The 19,338-nt window shown below is 39.4% G+C and overlaps 1 protein-coding gene across 2 annotated transcripts in view; it reads left to right on the plus strand.

The window, feature by feature from the left end:
* The first annotated feature begins 2,713 nt into the window (after positions 1–2,713).
* Positions 2,714–19,338, plus strand: part of AIFM1 (apoptosis inducing factor mitochondria associated 1) — a 35,460-nt gene continuing 18,835 nt past the window's right edge. Inside the window, exons 1-5 of one of the 2 annotated variants that reach the window (XM_084870722.1) lie at positions 2,714–2,922; positions 11,891–12,021; positions 17,109–17,208; positions 18,109–18,233; positions 18,362–18,492. In XM_084870722.1, coding sequence (XP_084726848.1) covers positions 2,817–2,922; positions 11,891–12,021; positions 17,109–17,208; positions 18,109–18,233; positions 18,362–18,492 — 593 coding nt within the window. In that variant the 5' untranslated portion in view covers positions 2,714–2,816. Of the gene's footprint in view, positions 2,923–10,578; positions 10,722–11,890; positions 12,022–17,108; positions 17,209–18,108; positions 18,234–18,361; positions 18,493–19,338 lie in introns of both variants that reach the window. The other variant, XM_084870721.1, reaches the window with a different exon arrangement.

Genomic DNA, 19,338 nt, shown 5'->3' on the forward strand with positions numbered 1-19,338 from the left:
GCAGGCTGACATTCTATCCACTGAGCCAAACCTGTTTCGGCTATCAGTTCCCATTCTATAGTGTGAATAGCTATCATCATTTTTTTTTTTTTTTTTTTTTTTTTTTTTTTGCTGATGTCTAGGTAATAGTTTCCAGCAGCATTCTTCTCTGTATTTGAAGCTAAATCTGGTGATCATTATCTACAGAACAGTAGCCCTGGCCCGTGAGGCTGGGTTGCTTGGGTGTCGACCTGTGCACCCAGGGGTTGCTGGTTTGAATGCAGGAGCCTGTCTCCTTCTCCCGTGGGGTGTGGGTGGAGGAGGGGGGGGCAGCCCATGGATGTTGATGGATGTTTTGCTCTTATATAAATGTTTCTTCTCTCTCTCTCTCTCTCTCTCTCTCTCTCTCTCTCTCTCTCTCTCTCCTGCCCCTCTCTCTAAAAATCAATTTTAAAATCGAAAAAGTCACCTATTCTTGTACTTCTGAACACCCATTATTCTATATTTTGTTTGTTTCTATTTTTGTTGACTCTATTATCCCTCATTTTCCCCACTTTTGCCTCCTACTCTGCCCCCGCACCCTGCCCCAGGCCTTCACCCCACTACTATTGTCTGTGTCCAAAGGCTAGGCATATATGTATATATATATTCTTTGGTTGATTTCCCACCCTCCTCACTCTCCTTCCCTCCTGAATATTATTCTAAATGAGTAAGGGAAGCCTAAACCGGTTTGGCTAAGTGGATAAGAGTGTCAGCCTGCCTGAGGGGTCCCGGGTTTGATTACAGTCAGGGGCATGTGCCTTGTTGGTTGCGGGCACATCCCCAGTGGGGGGTGTGCAGGAGGCAGTTGATCGTTGATTCTCTCTCATCGATGTTTCTAACTCTCTATCCCTCTCTCTTCCTCTCTGTAAAAAATCAATAAAATATATTTAAAAAATAAAATAAAAATGAGTAAGGGAACTCTGGATCATTTTCACCCAGTAAAGCTGCTTCCTGAGTTAAACTTTCTAAAACAATGCCTTTGAAATTTCACCCTCTATCCCTATTTTACTTAAAAAAAAAATAATAATGTCATCACCTACAAGATTAGGGACAAACTATTTGGCTCGTTCAAATCTGACCCTACCTTATTAACCTATCCTTATTAACTTCCTAGTATATACTCCTGCCATTGTTGCCTGAAAATGTACTGGTTTGTGTTCACTTTATACCTACAAGCCTTTTAATTTAAATAGCATGGAGCTTTCTCATGTAATCTTCATATCAAATCTGTGTGATTGGTAGACAAGGAAAGTGAGGCATAGCTAAGTGACATGCCCAAGTGGCAGAGCCAGGATTCAATCTGGGGCAGACTGCATAAACACTAAAAATATTTCCTTAGGTCCCAGTGTATTCACCATCAGAAATATTCTTCCTCATCCACTGTTTAAATTTTACTACTCATTCTTGAAGACAGGCCCAAGTAATATTTCTTACGTGAAGTCCTTCCTTAGCTATTCCATCCCATAGTCTTTTCTCTTGCTCTGGCACTACACCATATATATGTATAAATGTATATATGATATAATATAATATAATATAATATATAATATATATCCAGTATATGTCATCTCCCCAACTATACAGTGACCACTTCCTATACTTTTCATAAGCCTCTAGATCCCCCTTCATAGTAATAGCCAAGTGGCAAGTGCTCAATAAATACTTTTTAAATGAATATGTAACACAAAACTCTGAGAAAAGACATGTTATGTTTTGCATACAGCCAAAATTTTATTTCCAATTTAGCTTACATTTTGTAGAGTCGAAACACCTAACCCCTCCCCCCAAACTCTAAAAGTGCTGTTTAGGAATTCTCTCACAGAGTGTCTGAAGCATGAACGCTTTGCCAGCATCCTGCTTTCAAGCACAGATTGACAGGAGACCATCCGCAGCACCTGATACAGCATCTAGGAATCAGAATTGCATAACATAAAAGCGATATGGGGCAAGACAGAGCGGAATGAATGCTTGCCCTAGAAGCAGAGGTTAGAAAGCGCCAGCAACTAAAACTGGGAAGCCAAGAGACCCAGCTCGGGCCTATATGTTAAGTCTGGAAGTGGAGTCAAGCCAGAAAATCCCGAAGGCTTAGTACCTAGTTACTAGGTAACCGGACGTCCCGCTTTTGGCGGGACAGTCCCGATTTTTAACAATTTGTCCCGCGTCTCGCGGCTTTTTAAAAAAGTCCCAATTTTTGGAAAGATTCTTTTAAATTTTTGGACTTTTTTTTTTTTTTTTAAACGCCGTGAGACACGGGACAAATTGTTAAAATTCGGGACTGTCCCGTCAAAAGCGGGACGTCTGGTCACCTTAATAGCTTGTTGTCTAAAACAAAAGAACAAAATACAGCGCTGGCGCCATGCTTTGTGCGGTGCTATTATCATTTTCCTCAAAAGCCCGCCAAGCGGCCCCACAGGTCTCAGCCTGGGCGGCTCTCTGAACTCGCTCACCTGAACTCACTGTTCCCAATCCGTGGAAACTTACAGTCAAGGCCGGGGAGGACTTTGGGAGCTTGGGAGAAACTAGGCGCATGCGCAAACCTTCTCTCCCGTGCGGGCCAATCACAATGCGGCGCTGAGTATTACGCCTGCGCAGTGGGTCTCCGGTAGCGCTTCCCCTTCCCGGGCGCTAGCGAGCCTGCCGAACTGTCCAATGCCCAGCCGGAGCTGGAAGGCGGAGCCTGCGTGGAGTGCGTGTGCGCGCGCAGCGGAGGGGGGAGTGGGCCGGAGCCGAGGGTGTTTGACCGGTAAGTGCGTGAGAAGAAAGGAAGGAGGAGGTCCCGAGGAGCGGCCGCTGAAATGTACCGGTGTGGAAGCCTGGCAGCGCGTGCTTTGAAGCAGAAGCTGGCGCCCTTGGTGCGGACAGTGTGCGTCCGAGGCCCGAAGCAAAGGAACCGGCTTCCAGGTGACTGACCCGTACCGGGCAACCCCCACCTCCATAGTTCTAGGGCCTGGGCTGCTTAGACTCCCAAAGCCTCGCAGCTCTTCCCGCCCCCACCCCGGGATAAACTTAATAGGCTCACAGTCGCGTGAATTTCAAGTTGGCGGGTTCCATTAGTTTTGCCATGTGTGCGTACCTGACCTTCAAGGGAATTGAACCCAGTAATTGGCTCGAGGCCTTTTCCTGAGAGGATTTGCTGTTTAATGATAATGTCTAGTGTTATCCAGTGCCACCTCCGGGCCACCCCTCGTCCACATTTTTTAGACAATGAAGTCAAGTAGACAGTCATTTACGACTGTGAGACTTTAAATAAAACATTTAAGCCCCACGCCTTAGTTTCTTCTGTAAATCAGGATATTATCTGCACTACCTCCTGAGCCCCAGATGAGATTCGTAGATTTGAGTAATCTGTGAAACACAGTGTATTGCAAGTAAGGAGTGAGTGAGTTGTGCTCCAGAACACCAGGAGAGCTGACCCATTAATTAATTTGAGGTGTCTCGTCAGTGTAATTCTTGGTGGTCTTTAATGCTTCCAAGAGTGAGTTTGCAGAGCGCATTGTGTTTGCCCTCCATGAAGTTGTCTCATCAAATTTTAGAGCTGGAAGGGATTCTGTGGTAAAGTTCAACCCATTCATTTTATAGATAATAAACCGAGGCATGGAGAGGTGAAATTTTCTTGCCCAAGGTCATGTACTTAATTAATAGGCAGGGTAAAGGATAGTTTGCCAGTTTCTAGGCCCCTAAACTCTTGCTTCAACTCTCTCTGCTCTTTAGCCCGTTGTGCATCAGATATCTCTGAATTTATCTGAGCATGTTTTGTGCCTGCTGATTTTCAGTTAGCACAATTTCATGAAAGAATTATCTATCTGTAGGAGGTGTGTGTTTATTTTTACATCAATAATTTTTGATTGACCATTTAGGACACTCACATGTGTAATGTCAGAAGTTATCCTTGAGGCCTTTCAAACATGCAACCACCTTCTGGGTGATTTAAAAATAAAAAGTGGAAAATGCTTCTTTTATATTGTTATATTTGGAAAGGTACATTTGAAAAGTTTTTCCAGTTGCTGTGCTTCAAGAAAATGTTTCCTGATGGGTGTGTATCTGAGATATGTCCTAAGGCATATTGCCCTTGGAACTTAAAAAACCTCTACCTTGGCTTTTAAACTAACATCCTGTCTGTGATGTCATCTGTATGTATGGGTTTGTGCAATGAAATGAGGTTGCTCTATGCAAGTCGCACAGAAATTTTGGTAAGCTGAAGCTTTTCATCCACACTGGCCTTTCTAACTTTGTGCACTTATTTTGCTTAAAACTCAAACATTTACCAGCATTCTGAAGTCTGACCAAAAGTTCTCAGCAATTAAATATGGATTTCCAAAGTTATATATTTGAAGGTGGTTGGTGATATTAGAACTAGTACTGAAAAATTACAGACTCAAAATATTTTTCTCCATTGAATAACTTTATATGAAGGTGCTCTGCTGTAGAATATATATTCTGACTTCTTGACATATCCATCCATCTCTTTGTATACGCTTATTTTTTGTCTTTTGGCCAAGCACCAGAATATAACATCATATGCCTTTAGAAATAGATGGGGCTGAGGTTACAATTTCAAAAAGTATGATTGTCATTTTACAAATTTACCATGCTTTGTGGCTTCATTACAGACTGCTTTTAATCTAATGTCTTTTTCACATAGTTGTATCTGCCATGTTTTTACATAGGTGGGGAAGAGACATTGTTTTTTTTATATGCCATTTCCTCCTCCCCTTTTCCCTTTTTCCCCTTCAATTCTTTGCCAGGATGTTAGCAAACTTTAAATCTACCTCCACATCTGTCACCATTGTCGGGTTCATTTTCATTTTATGTTGCCTTTTTTCCCCCTTTAAATCTATAATTGGTACCATTTGTTTATTTTGGATGTTCTGCTTCTTTCCAAAAATGATTGAAGGTAATTAATAGTCACCACTTTACCAGTATGTCTGCATTCGGCACCCAGGAGGAGCAGATAGGTTAGGAAATGGATATTTTCTGTTCTGTAGTATTTTTATTTGGTCAACAAACATTGTGCTGCCCATGTGATCAAACTGATCACCGATCCCTGACCGGAGGGGTCAAATGTTTGAACATTTTCCTCTACTCGGAATCCTTCTCACCTCCTTAAAAAGGAAAGTGGGCCCTAGCTGGTGTGGCTCAGTTGGTTGAGCGTCTTCATTCTCTGCACCAAAGGGTGGCCAGTTCCATTCCTGGTCAGGCACATTCCCAGGCTGCGGGTTCAATCCCCAGCTGTGGCACTTATGGGAGGCAGCCGATTGATATTTCTCACATCGATTTCTCTCTCTCTCTCTCTCTCTCTCTCTCTCTCTCTCTCTCTCTCTCTCTCTCTCTCTCTCTCTCCCCCCATCTCCTCTCTCTAAAAAAAATAAAATAAATAAAAAAGAAATTGAACTTCTCTTGTGTAAGTAACCAGACTTCCTGGACACTGCCAAATGATGCTTTCTTTTGAAGCCTAGAAGATGAGCCTTTCCCCACTCTTTCTGCTGAAGCAAAGCTTTGCAGAAGAAAATCTATGGCAAGTCAGCCTTTTCTGCAACCAGTTAATATATTTTCTAATATTTAAGGGAATTGCTACCGTTGTAATATGATCATTCCAAAGTTGCATGGTCATTTAAATTGAGGGGAGGATGGACCCCAAACCTACCAAATGAGAATTTCAGGCGAGAGGCCTGGGAATTTACAATATATATATGCTTAATATGCAGATTGCCCCCTTGGGAGTTTGACCAGGAGACTGGGAGAATGGTGGCTCGCTGTGACATGCACTGACCACCAGGAGGTGGCGTGGAATGAAGGAAGGCCCGGGCCGGTAGCTGGAAGGCCTTGATAGGCCCTGATCACCAGCCAGGCTTAGGGACCCCACCCATGCACGAATTTTGTGCACCAGGCCTCTAGTATTTTACCCCTTGATGTAATTAATATGATCAGGCAAATTTGGGAAATATAATTTTGAATGAATAATGATTCTTTTCCTTCTCTTCCACTGACCTAAGGATTAATAAAATTGACTGAGTGTCCTTGAGTCTCCTATGATTTGTATCAAACCCATTTTCTGATAGAATAGTTGCAGTCATTCTCCCTTCCTACACTATGTTCTACCCAAGGTCAGGGATCATGTACTATTTGTTTTTTTTGTCCTCACACTTTGTACATTCTCTGACATGATAAATTCTCAGTGATTGAACTCTAGTTATTTTAAAGGGCTTAACTTTGAAGAACAGTTCAATTTTCTTTCTTTTTTTTTCTTGTCATCTGAATCATTTTTCCTCTGGCCTTTCTTCAGAGTGGTTCACACTCTACTATCACTTTTATATTCTGATTCTTCTAAAATTCCATCAAAGGATTCAAAACACAAATAAACAAACAAAAAAAAAACAGCAACAGAGACTGATAAAGGTAAATAGCTGTTGGATTCCTTATGAAGAGGGGCCTAGCTACAATGAATAGATCATCTAGACTTGTCCTGCTTGTTTTATCCATATCAGAGAAAAATCCGTTTTCTTTGACATTCAAAGATAAGACTCAAGAGCATATAGACCTCTTTATTTGAGATTCATAGGTGCCTCAATTGTGTGGATGTATTTCTAAAAAAGGCTTCCCAGGAGTATGGATAAACAGGAGATTTTGAAATCCACAGAAATGAACTCGGTGATGATTTAGGTAGTATTCTAATGCTAGCCTGTGATTTTGAGGTTACTGATTTATTATTAAGCAACCTGAAGTAAGTAGGATCTGGCTAAAACTTCTTTGCAAAGAATCCTTTAAAATGTTTATTCCTTATCACTAAAATTGGGAAGAATTTCTAGTTCGTTCCTTCATTAATTCAACAAATAATGAACATCTGTTGGACACTGCTGCTCTGTGTAACATTTATTCAGGAAGTGAATCCTTGCACAGTATGATGAATATAGATAATAGTATCATATTTTAATTATAGGCTAGCTAAAAGACTAGACCTTAATTATTCCAACCAATAAAAAAGAAATTATAATGTGATATGATAGAGGCGTTAACTATCACTACAATGGCAATCATTATAATATATAAATGTATTAAATAAAAGAATTGAATCCTAAGTGTGAGAAAGAAAGTGCTACCTCTGTATTTGTGGTCTGACTGAAGAAAATCTAAAACAAGTAGACTGGTGCAATAATGAGAAATCAAGGAGTAATTTGGCTTTCCCACATCAGTAAGACAAGTGAAAAGGCATGTTTCAGTCGTGATATAAAATTTCCTAAAATTTTGAAGCACTAGGGGTGGGGAGAAGTGTAGGTGTAATTTCATGGGTAAAAGAAAACTGGTGGGAAATATCAACATCGATACAATACTTACCATCTTTTACAAAATTAAAGTCACTTGTTGGTATGTAAAAAGTTGGTTTGTTAATGCCAATAGTGTTGTATTGTGTTTCTTTTCAAGCAGTAGTTTGTTTTTTCAAGCAGTAGTTTAAATGTTAACCAATTAACTTTTTAAAAAATTAGTTTACTTAGAAATGTCCTTTTTGGGGGCATATTGAGGTAAAAACTGCAGAACATTCCCAAATCTACACTCTTGGTTTTATCAGTTTGAGAAAAGCAAACAAAACCAGAATAAACACATTACTGTTATATTAAAACTAGAGGCCTGATGCATGAAAATTCATTCAAAAGTAGACCTGCCTGCTCCCTGCTGCCTTCACTAGCTTCCCTCTGGCACCTGGGACCCAGGTTTCCCTCCTTCAGCCACCTGCAGGCCCCTGGGACCTGGGCTGGCTTCTCTCAAGCCGCCTGCAGGTACCCGAGATGCTGGCTGGCTTCTCTCCTGCCCCAGCTTCATCAGGAAGGACGTCCAGAAGATGTCTGCTCTAATTAGCATATTACCCTTTTATTATTATAGATAAAGTTATCATTTCTGAATTTAAGATCTTCTTTCCCAAAGTGTGGTATGCGTACCCCCAGAGGTACGGGAAGAGTTTGGTGGGAATATGCACTGCACCGTGCTTAGCTGCTCCTAATTCTACGTTCTCATGAGTTCGAGGGGTACTCAGCGTTACGAAAATTATAGAAGGGGTACACATATGTCAAAAGTTTGGGAAACACTGTAGAGGAATCTATGGAACTTAAAAAAATTTTTCAGCAACCAAACGTAGGGTAGGGTGAGGGACAAAACTCATTGAAATTGAACTAAACTTTTAATTCATTGAATTAAACTTAACTTTTCCTACCCAGTTTCATTTGCTAACCTCTGAGAGTTGTTAGTTTCTACTTATGTTTCATCATTCTTATCGACTTTTGAAAATCAAAAGCTTACTCAGATTGAGATACGCTTCTCCACCCTTGTACATGATTTTATTTTCATGATTTGTTCTTTCCAAATATAAACCTTTTTTTTCACATGGCAATGAAGGATTCTAAAGCAGGTAAGAAAATTAATAAACAGCTGCCTCAAACCTTGCATGAAATAAAACTCTGCCACACAATCTAACCAAGACAAAGCTCAGTCTTGCGTGAAAGGTGAAGTGTCTTGGAAGACAGAAATGTTAAAGCTCAGAAGAAAATCAGAAAAAACATTTTTACATGAATTTATCTCCCCCAAAGAATTGTTTGGTCTTAAGTATATAGTGCATATGCCATATAGTAGCACTCAGCAACCCACAGTCACACATATTCATGTGTCTATGACCAATCATACTGAGTGGGATAAACAAAAGATTCCAAGGAGACTCTCACATCAGGTTTTACTGGCCAGTGAGTTATAAAAACTGGATTTGTCAGTCTATTTTGATTTCTGAATTATAGATAAGAGACTATGGACCTATACTCTTAGAACTAAAAACCTTTTTTTCTAACGTTCTGGATTGCACATGTTCCCAAGGATTTCAGGTAAGAGAGAGCAGTGTCCTGACATTGTGAAAGGAAGGGGGACAGCTTCCTATTTCTGATCTCTGTAAGTACATATGGAATACTACCACCAGTGCCCATCCTGCTTGTCTTTTAAAGCCTGGTCAGATCAGAAACAATGGTCTTAAAGTGCAGACCTGCAACGTCACCTGAGAACTTTTGAGAAATGCAAATTCGTGAGCCCCATCCCAGATCTGACACAGAAACTCTGGGATTGGGTCTATCCACCTGTGTTTTAACAAACTCTCCAGGGGATTCTGATGCAAGTTTTGGTATCACTATTCTAGATCAGGATGGCAAACTACAGCCCATAGCCCAAACACAGATGCTTTTGTACCACCCCTTGAGCTAAGATGTTTTTTTTCATTTTTTATTTTTTATTTTTTTAATATATTTTATTGATTTTTTACAGAGAGGAAGGGAGAGAGATAGAGAGTTAGAAACGTCGATGAGGGAGAAACATCGACCAGCTGCCTCTTGCACACTCCCTACCGGGGATGTGCCCACAACCAATGTACATGCCCTTGGCCGGAATCGAACCTGGGACCTTTCAGTCCGCAGACTAACGCTCTACCACTGAGCCAAACCTGCTTCGGCTATATTTTTTTCAATGGCTAAAGAAAAATGTGAAATAGGCTATTTAGGGACACGTGGAAATGATTTAAAATTCACATTTTAGTGTCCATTAATTAAGTTTTATTGGGACACAGTCACATTAATTTATTTATATATTGTCTGCGGTTGTTTTTGTTCAACATCAGCAGAATTGAACAGTTGCAGCAGACACCGTATGGGCCCCAAGTCTGAAAATATATATATACTATCTGGTTCTTTACAGAGAAAATATGTGAATCACTGCTCTAGGTTAATAGTTAAAACAAGGAATATCATAAGCATAGAAGGTTCTGAGACTCCTTCATCTGAAAATGCCAGCATCTTCATGGAGAAAGAAATGTACCAGATTCTTACATTTTAGTGTGTGAAAGTTGTTATGATCACCAGGTCATTCCATAGCTGCACTAAGTTTTACATCAGCATAAACTTCATATTATTTCAGAGGACTCAGAAGTAATTGGTGGATATTTTAAATTTTGTCATTCTAAAAAAATACTTCATAGCCAAAATTATTCAGTTTTTTTTCCTGGTTTTCTTCTGAGTGTTAACATTCCTGTTTTCCAAGGTGTATTACCTTTTATGCAAAGACTGAGCTGTGTCTTGTTTAGATTGCGTGGCAGGGTTTTATTTTGTGCAAGGCTTGCGGCAGCTGTTTAGATTTTTCCTTCAGTGGTTGTTATAATGCTCCAGGTAGCCTGTAGTTAACTTTTTATATCTATCCAGTCAACTCCCTGTGTTTACTTCATTTATGGTGAAGAAGTAACGAGGGAAGTATTTGATGAATTGCCCATATGTTTTTCATTATCTTTTCTGGAGACTGTAAATTTCCTCCCTGGACAGCATTCTTAACAACTCTAACCACTTTATGAGTATGCATTCTGATATCTGTCGTATTTGTATACAATTTTGGTGGGGTTTTTTTTCTTGGTCATTGAACAGTCAACGTCATGCAGCCAGTGGGCAATAAGTCCTGACTTGTACAATGCATTGACATTTAGTCATAAACATGTATTAACTATTTTATTTTTATGTGTGTGTGTCTTTAATAAATTGTGTTCCTTAGGCAACTTGTTCCAGCGATGGCATGTTCCTCTAGAACTCCAGATGACAAGACAAATGGCTAGCTCTGGTGCATCAGGGGGCAAAATCGATAAAAATGTGTTAGTCCTTTTTGTGGGCTTATCAACAATAGGTGCTGGTGCATATGTAAGTAGAAAAGTGGCTTGTGTAAAGAAGCTGCCAAACAGTTCCCATTAATAGCCTCAATAGTACTCTGCTTTAAAATGTTTGCAACTAATCACCCTTTCTCCTTTTGAAAAAATTTCCAGGAGGCCTTCTTTAATGTGCCTCCTGTCTAATATCCTATGAGGGTCAATTTGGGAATGACTGAAATATAATCTCATGTTGATTATCTTTGCTCTTTTCACTTGTCTTTTTATCCTTTACTTGAAAGCCACTGTCTTTTCTTAGGTTTGACCAAGTACCAAAAAACTTGTACCTTTGCTCTTGGATGTGACACGCTAACCTGTGAATAAGGACAAAATTCATTGCAGCTCCTTAGCACAATATTTGATTTTGACCCATTTGTCAAATGTTTTATTTTTCCTCAGCTTGGGATAGACATTAAAAACAAAAACAGCCTTCAATTCAAATAGTAAGCGTTCCTAATAGGAAAACTATTCCTGAATCTCACCAAAGACTAAATCATAGGCTTAGCCCTAGTATCTCCAATTTTAGAATGGAGTTTGTGTGAGGTGAGAAATAGTTTTCACTGCTACGAGTTATAGCACAATTCCATCTCCTTGAATGAACTCTGATCAGCTTAATTGGTCACCAAGGAATTATGATGTACTTTTTTTTTTAACTTGGCAGGATTTACTGTGATTAAGCAGGTCAGTCTAAAGTTGGATCACATAAAGTTGAGGGAACCAACTTAGATAACACCTAGTAACAACCTCGATTGAAGGAAGCTGTTTGCTTTACTTATTGAGAGCAAATGGTTGGACGCCATTACAATTTTAGGTCTTTCTACATTGGTAAGACAGTGAACTTATCTTGCTTCTTGATCACTAGGTTACTAAAAGAGACGTGAAAATTATTTGAATGTATCTAGCTTGTCATTCCCTAACCTGACTTCCAAATGCACGAGAAAAGTAGGTGGCTCTTGCAAGTTGTGAGTCAAATTGGAGTGAAAAGTAGGTGAGCTCTGTCAGATAACAGACTTTGAGGAAATATGCATTCTCCTCCATTTCCTTTTTTTAGCACAGGGTAACCAAAAATGCATCCCTGCCTTTGTGTTGAAGATTTCTTCATTAATACTTAGTTCTTTTTTCTATCTCCTTTTGTTTCTTTCTTGGCCTTATCTTTACCTACAGTTGTGCAGTGTCATCACCTAGGATCCCCTTCTAGATCACTAGCGTCTGCAGGTGCTTCTGGGAAAGATGGCAGCAGACTAGTATACTTCTTAATTGTAGGAGCAACAGTCACTGGGGCAGGAGTTTATTATGTAAGATGCTTACACTAAAATATATCTTGGGGTAGGGTGGGTGAGACCACGGCACTAATGAGAACTTGATCCATTAGAACACAATGACGTTTTCACAGCATGTGCTTTCTAGGTCTTTGTTAAAGGGACATTGTCAGTCACTAGGGAGTCCTCATATCTCATTCTTCAAACTGTTGAAGTCCAACTAGATATGTCCAAAGCCATACATTTAATGAGTATTACAAATACTCATCACCAACCCTTTCTTTAAAATTGTTGCTAATTTTATATCGTAATTATTTCTATCATGCTAAATTATATTGTGCTCTAGTGCTGCATACCTAACCAAGACAGACTCAAAGAGTAAACATTGACTAAGCAAGTAAAGATAACATGAACAGCATCCATTTTGAATTATTTTAGGTAAAATTATGTGTTTTTTGCCAAACAATCAATTAACCCTACTTTTATTGATAAAAGGCATTTTATCGAATGCTTCTGAGGAAGTCCAAAAAGCCAGAGAAATCCTCCCCATTCACCCCCAGCTTCTATTTCAAAGCAAATTCATTTGGAAGTGTCCCTTTTGTAATATCTAATTTGGTCAAACTAGTGGCTGAAGTGGTATAAGCTAACATATTCCTATAGATTTCTTTCTTAAGTGCCTCTCATTTATAATTCAGATATCACCCTCTGAGTCTGAACTTTCCCATTCCATAGTTCTCTCAACTTTTCCTGTCGGTTCCATCCATTCATTCAAAAATAGATTTAAAGTGTTTGCATCTGATATGTTTATAAAATTTAAACCTATTAAACCGCTGGCTTATGTTGCTGTACCAGAGTTGGATGGCTTCCACAGAGCTGGCCAGGCAAATCTCTTGACCCCAGGCCACAAGATCGGGCCAGTCACTGTTGCTTTCTCCTGCCTTCAAAGTATCTACGAAGCACCAGTGCCTCTTAAGCCATTCAGTTAAATGCCTCTTTGCCCTCTGTGTTTATCCAACACTGGTAATAATAAAGCTACCATATTATAATGGTTTCAGGTTAAATGATAAGCTTTTGTCTACCTATAGCCATTATCTAGTTCGTAGAGTTGTTTTTGGTTTTAGTTTGTAGAGTTTCATATTAGGTTTTAAATCATTTAAAATGTGACCTGAGGTGGCTTAGATTTTTTTTTTCTCTGAAATTGATTAGTCTAAAAGAGAATAGTTAACTTGAAATCAGAGTTCAGACTTGATGACCTATGGCTATAAGTTTAGTGTTTGTATTAGTCTGCGATGACTGCCATAACAAAGTACCACAGACTCAGTAGCTTACATAACAGAAATTTATTCTCACCCAGCCGACGTGGCTCAGTGGTTGAGTGTCGACCTGTGAACCAGGAGGTCACCGTTTGATTCCTGATTCCCAGTCAGGGCACATGCCAGGGTTGCAGGCTTGATCCCCAGTAAGGGGTGTACAGGAGGCAGCCAATTAATGATTCTCTCTCATCATTGATGTTTCTACATTTCCCTTTCCCCTTTTCTCTGAAATAAATAAAAAAAAATTTTTTTTAAAGAGAATTTTATTCTCTCACAATTTGGATGCCAAAAGTCCAAAATCAGGGTGCCAGCATGGTCAGGTTCTGACAGCGCTTTCCTGGCTTGCCCCCTCCTGGGTCCTCACACGGGGAAGAGAGAATTTGAGCTCTCTCTTCCCTTTCACCAGCCCTACGGGATTAGGGCCCCACTTTTAATGACCTCATTTAATCTTTATCACCTCCCCAAAGTCCCATCTCCAAATATTATCACATGGGAAGTTAGAGCTTCAACATATGAAGTTGAGAGGGATACAAGCATTCTGTCCATAATGTTTCTCATATGACAACATGCTCCTAATTAAAGTTTAAATACTATAATTCCTGATTGTGGATCCCTTTACCTTCCCCCCACACAGACACTCCACCCTCCCAAAATAAGGGAGCAGCACTAAGAACAAGTTTTCTGAAATGTTTGCCAGGGGCCTATACTTTAAACTAGCAGCTTTTTAATTTCTTTTTTACCACAATCCACAAGAAGAAATAAATTTTATCTTGCAACCATTATACAACTATAAATATGTAAAACAAAATTTTTGAAATAATACTAGTTGTAATATACTTCAGTAGTTTCTCTTCTATGTGTGTTTGTGTGTTTTTTTCATGCTGTTCATAATCTACTAAATTGATTTTATAGCCCATTAATGAGCTTCAACCCCTGTTTGAAAAACACTGATTTGAACACTTCAACTTAGATCGAAAACAGAAAAACCTAATCCTTGTGTATGTGAGCAGAGTCTCCCTCTGTTGCTAGTGACTTTCTATAGGACCACAGGCAAATCCCCTAATCTTAGTCCTGTTATTTGTCAGTGAGCAGAGTTAAGTGGCCTTTAGAATACTTAATGAGATTTAGTATTTGGGCCGCATGCCCGTGTTCAACTGATAGGATCACGTCCCCTCTGAGAAAATGACCTGTTTCCTTTCAAATTCCTTTAAGTTGACTAAATGCCACCATATTCATCTGCTTTCAAAAGTTGTTTCCACCAGTATTTTTCTTTTGCTTTTTAATCCTCACTGGAGGATATTTTTCTACTGATTGCTAAAGAAAGTGGAAAGGAGGGTGGAGGAGGAGAGAAGGGGGGGAAGGGAGAGAGAGAGAGAAAAACATGGACGTGAGAGCGACAGATCGTTGGTTGCCTTGTGCACACGCTATGAAACTTGCAACTGAGGTATGTGCTCTTGACTGGGAATTGAAACCAAGACCATTTGATCAGAAGGCCAACACTAACCACTGAGCAACCGGCCCACTAATGTTTTTCATAAATTTGTAGTTTTTCTTAACCTTACATGTATTCACATCACTATTTAAAAATCTGTTCAAACTGAAAATACAGAAACACTTGGAGGAAAGGTAAATTTATATTTAGTATGTCTGCAAACTTGTTTTTATATCAGAACATTTTACTTAAAAGCTAAATATATAAATATATGTGGTTATAAATATATGACAAATCTCATTCTTGTCCTTTCCCCACTAAGACTCAAGACATTTCTTGGTCTATTCTTCCTCTCATGTGTGATGTTATTAGGAGGTGTGAGAGGGCCTAGCCTATTTTTGGATATCCCTCTGATTATGAACATAACCTCAGCTTATTTCTCTGTTCACTCATGTTGACCAGCTTAAGCCATCTTTTTAGGTAAAAGTCTCTTTCTTAAAACAAATGTTACACACACATACATATAGATATATGTGTGTGTATTTAGAGTATGGGTAAATACTGGAGATATATATATATATATATATATATATATATATATATATATATAGTATCTGATTCCAAAATTAAAAAAGAAAAAGACACTTCTAGCCCAGCCGGTATGGCTCAGTGGTTGAGTGTTGGCCTATGAACAGGAGGTCACAGTTGGATTCCGAGTTGTGGGCTCAATCCCTAGTAGGGGGTGTGCTAGAGGCAGCCAATCAATGATTTTCTCTCATCATTGATGTTTCTATCTCTCTGCCTTCCTATCTGAAATCAATAAAAATATATTTATAAAAATAAACTTTCTTAATTAATGTTAGCTGAATTCATTTGGATGAACTTAGTGGAAAATTCAAGGTATAACCATTGCCTTTCAACATACAGTACTCAATTTTTTAATCGTCCTTATCATATGTTGGACGCTTCCAGGCTGATAAATGTTGAGGTCTCAGGGGCCAGGTTCTTTATTGTCGCACGTTACCTGATGAGCTGCTCTGTGAGGGCTCATAGAAATATTCTTTTTTTAAATATATATTTTATTGATTTTAGAGAAGAAGGAAGAGGGAGAGAGAGATAGAAACATCAATGATGAGAGAGAAACATTGATTGGCTGCCTCCTGCACGCCCCCTAATGGGTTCCGAGCCCACAACCCAGGCATGTGACCGTGGCCAGAATCGAACCTGGGACCCTTCAATCCACAGGCTGACGCTCTATCCATTGAGCCAGACCAGCTAGGGCAGAAATATTCTTAAAGCATGTTTTATTTTAATCCCTCTGATTTTCTATACTTTATCCTCCAATTAATTAATAGTCTGGGATTCCAATTGACATAGCATCATTTATTTTTTTTTAATATATTTTGATTTTTTTACAGAGAAGAAGGGAGAGAGCTAGAGAGCTAGAAACGTCGATGAGAGAGAAACATCGACCAGCTGCCTCTTGCACACCCCCTACCGGGGATGTGTCTGCAACCAATGTACATGCCTCTGACCGGAATCGAACCTGGGACCTTTCAGTCCGCAGACCTACGCTCTACCACTGAGCCAAACCGGTTTCGGCGACATAGCATCATTTAAATTCCTGTCTTGTCCCTGTGGGGTACAAAAGAGCAAAAAGTATTCTAATTAAAAACAAGTCATTCTTGCCTACTGCTTTTTAATTTCCCCCCCAATAAGTTCTGATGCTGTATGTAAAAAACAGCTAGTCATAATGCTAAAGTACCCTTCTTTAATTTGAAAACGTAGAGAAAATAGTATATTTGAAATACTACTGGTATTTAAGCAAGGTGTTTGACCTTTAATGAACATCTGAGTGATAGGACAGACCATTGAGGGAAAGATTTGTTACTCTATCAGACTAGGATACTGCGGTCAGTTTCAGGGACAAAACTCAGGACACCTCCCAGGGAAACGTGTGTCCTGGCTACCTACCCATATAGATTGGTTTCACAGCTAGTATCCAACAAAGTCCAAAATCCCTTTTATAAAGTTCAGTCCTTCCTAACACTTTATTCTTCTAAAAAATGTTTTTCTTATTCCTTCATACCTTCAGAATTAAATACAGTCTGAGGAAAATTCTTCACATAGATACACCCTAAGGAAATTTGAAACTGGAAAAATGTCATCTGCTTAACCTGTATTCTTTACACACCAAGTTTGTACACATTCAATATTTTTTATTTCTTAAGAAAATAAAGTTGCCTTAGTGACTTTCACATAGAAGAACTTACCTTAGGTAGACAAAAGCTTCTCATTTAATTGGAAAATAATGAAACTGCTGATGGTATGAGCTAGTTCTGTTATGAAATAAATTTTTTCCGTGTTTGGATCTACAGGCCTACAAGGTTATAAAAAGTGACCAAAAAAGATATAATGAAAGAATTTCAGGATTAGGGCTGACACCAGAAGAGAAACAGAAGAGGGCCGCATTATCTGGTAAGTATGCTTTGACGCTCAATATATGAAGGGAAAGTTGTAAACAGTTTGATTCTGTGCTTTGTAGTTATCTTGTTGACACGATGATGCTGAGAGATTGTAAGCTTCCAGAATCTATGGTATTATCCCACACCTGACAGCGATTTGTTAAAATATTTGGAATTTATGTTTGAGAAGAAAGTTAGTGAGGATCATGATTGGTTGTTTTTCTTTTTTGTGTGTGTGCTTTTTCCCTTGTTTTTCTGGGAGTGTTTTTTTTTTTTTATATTATACTTAAAAGTCAAGCTTTATATTAAAAAAGCAAGCTTAGAGAGGAAGTTTATTAGAAAAGAGCTAAAGGCCTTTTTCTCGATGCAAAAATTATTTTAGGTCTGTTTTGTTCCCTTGAGTTTTTGGAGTTTTGAGTTGTTAAAGATGTATTTGTTTTTCTAAAGCATGTAGCCATGGCCAGTACTTCTATCACACACGACTGGCTTGCTTTTTTCAGAGAGAAATGTTTTAATCCTTTAATAAGCCCCGTAACCCTGGGTGGGTGATTTACATTGCTTTTGTATATAACACCTTATTCTTGAACACTGTATAAGAATCCCCAATTAACCTCCTGGGTGTTCTATAAATTGCTCAATATCTAAGCTCGGTTCTAGTTCTGACAGACTTAATCAATGAATGACATTGGCCAAATCATTCAATTCTTTTTTGGGCATTTTCCACTTAGGAAATGAAGGGAATAATTGCTTTTCCTGTCCAATCAGTATGCTGAGAAATTGTTAAGATAATCGTAGATACAGTGTTTTGCCAGCTTTATGTAAAGGATTGAGACAAGTGCAAGGTGATTTTAAAGTGGCGAGGAATCATCTAAGACTTTAAGAAAATTCACCGTGTCTGGTCTGTTGCCTACAGCTCCAGAAGGAGAGTCGGTTGCTCAAGTCAGGGTACCAAGTCATGTTCCATTCCTGCTCATTGGTGGAGGCACTGCTGCTTTTGCTGCAGCCAGATCCATCCGGGCTCGGGATCCTGGGGCCAGGGTAAGGCACGTATTGTTTTGTCTGTCACAGAGAGGATATTCTGCAAGCACTTAGTCAATGTGAACACTTTGATATCTGCCTATTAAATGACTTGGTTCTGATTAAGTATCATTATTTTCTGTCTAAAGGTACTGATTGTATCTGAAGATCCTGAGCTGCCATACATGCGACCTCCTCTTTCAAAAGAGCTGTGGTATTCAGATGATCCAAATGTCACAAAGACACTGCGATTCAGGCAGTGGAATGGAAAAGAGAGAAGGTGTGTTCACTTATATAAAATGGGCCCGACTAGCAACTTCAATTAAAAAACAGGGAGTAAGTTGGGATTTTGTGTGAAAACAGTGCATAGGATGGATGGCATGACTGCACACCACAGTCCTCTCTGGTATGCACTTGGTGCAGCTTAGGGATAGCAGGTTGCAGTGGCAAGATTCCTGGATTCTGTTATCAGATCTACCAACAATTGGAGGTAAATGTTGGCCTCTGAAGCAATAGTGCTCCTATTTCTTTTTTTTTATTTCTTTATTAAGGTATCACATATTTGTCCTCATCCCCCCCAGTCCCATCCCAAACCCCTCCCCACGCATGACCCTCCTCCCTGTTGTCCGTGACCACTGGTTAGGCTCATATGCATGCATATAAGTCCTTTGGTTGATCTCTCCCCATTATCTCCACCCTACCCTACCTTCCCTCTGAGGTTTGACAGTCTGATTGATGCTGTTCTTGTTCATCAGTCTATGTTCGCCATTTCCCTTAGATGAGTGAGCTCATGTGATACTAGAAATACACTTATAAGAACCGAAAATGAAACAAGCAATAGCAATAATGGTTATGCTGAGAGGCAAATGAATCAGTCTATAGTGAGTTTTTTTCTGGGCCAACAGTTCTTTTGAGTCCCAATTTCAATGTCAAACAGTTCCTTATGTTTACTTGTCAACAATGATATTTCAGCTCTGGATGGTGGACAAATGGTGGTGATGCAGGTCTGATTCTCTCTGGTTTGGCCTGGGTAACCTGCAGCAATGCACAGCTGCTGACTGGCTAGTATAGCAAGGCGTCGTCAGCATCTTCCATCTCTGGACTGTTTCTCTTCTGTCTTTATGGC

The sequence above is a fragment of the Pipistrellus hanaki genome, assembly GCF_964339955.1.
Source record: "Pipistrellus hanaki genome assembly, chromosome: X".
NCBI lineage: Eukaryota > Metazoa > Chordata > Mammalia > Chiroptera > Vespertilionidae > Pipistrellus > Pipistrellus hanaki.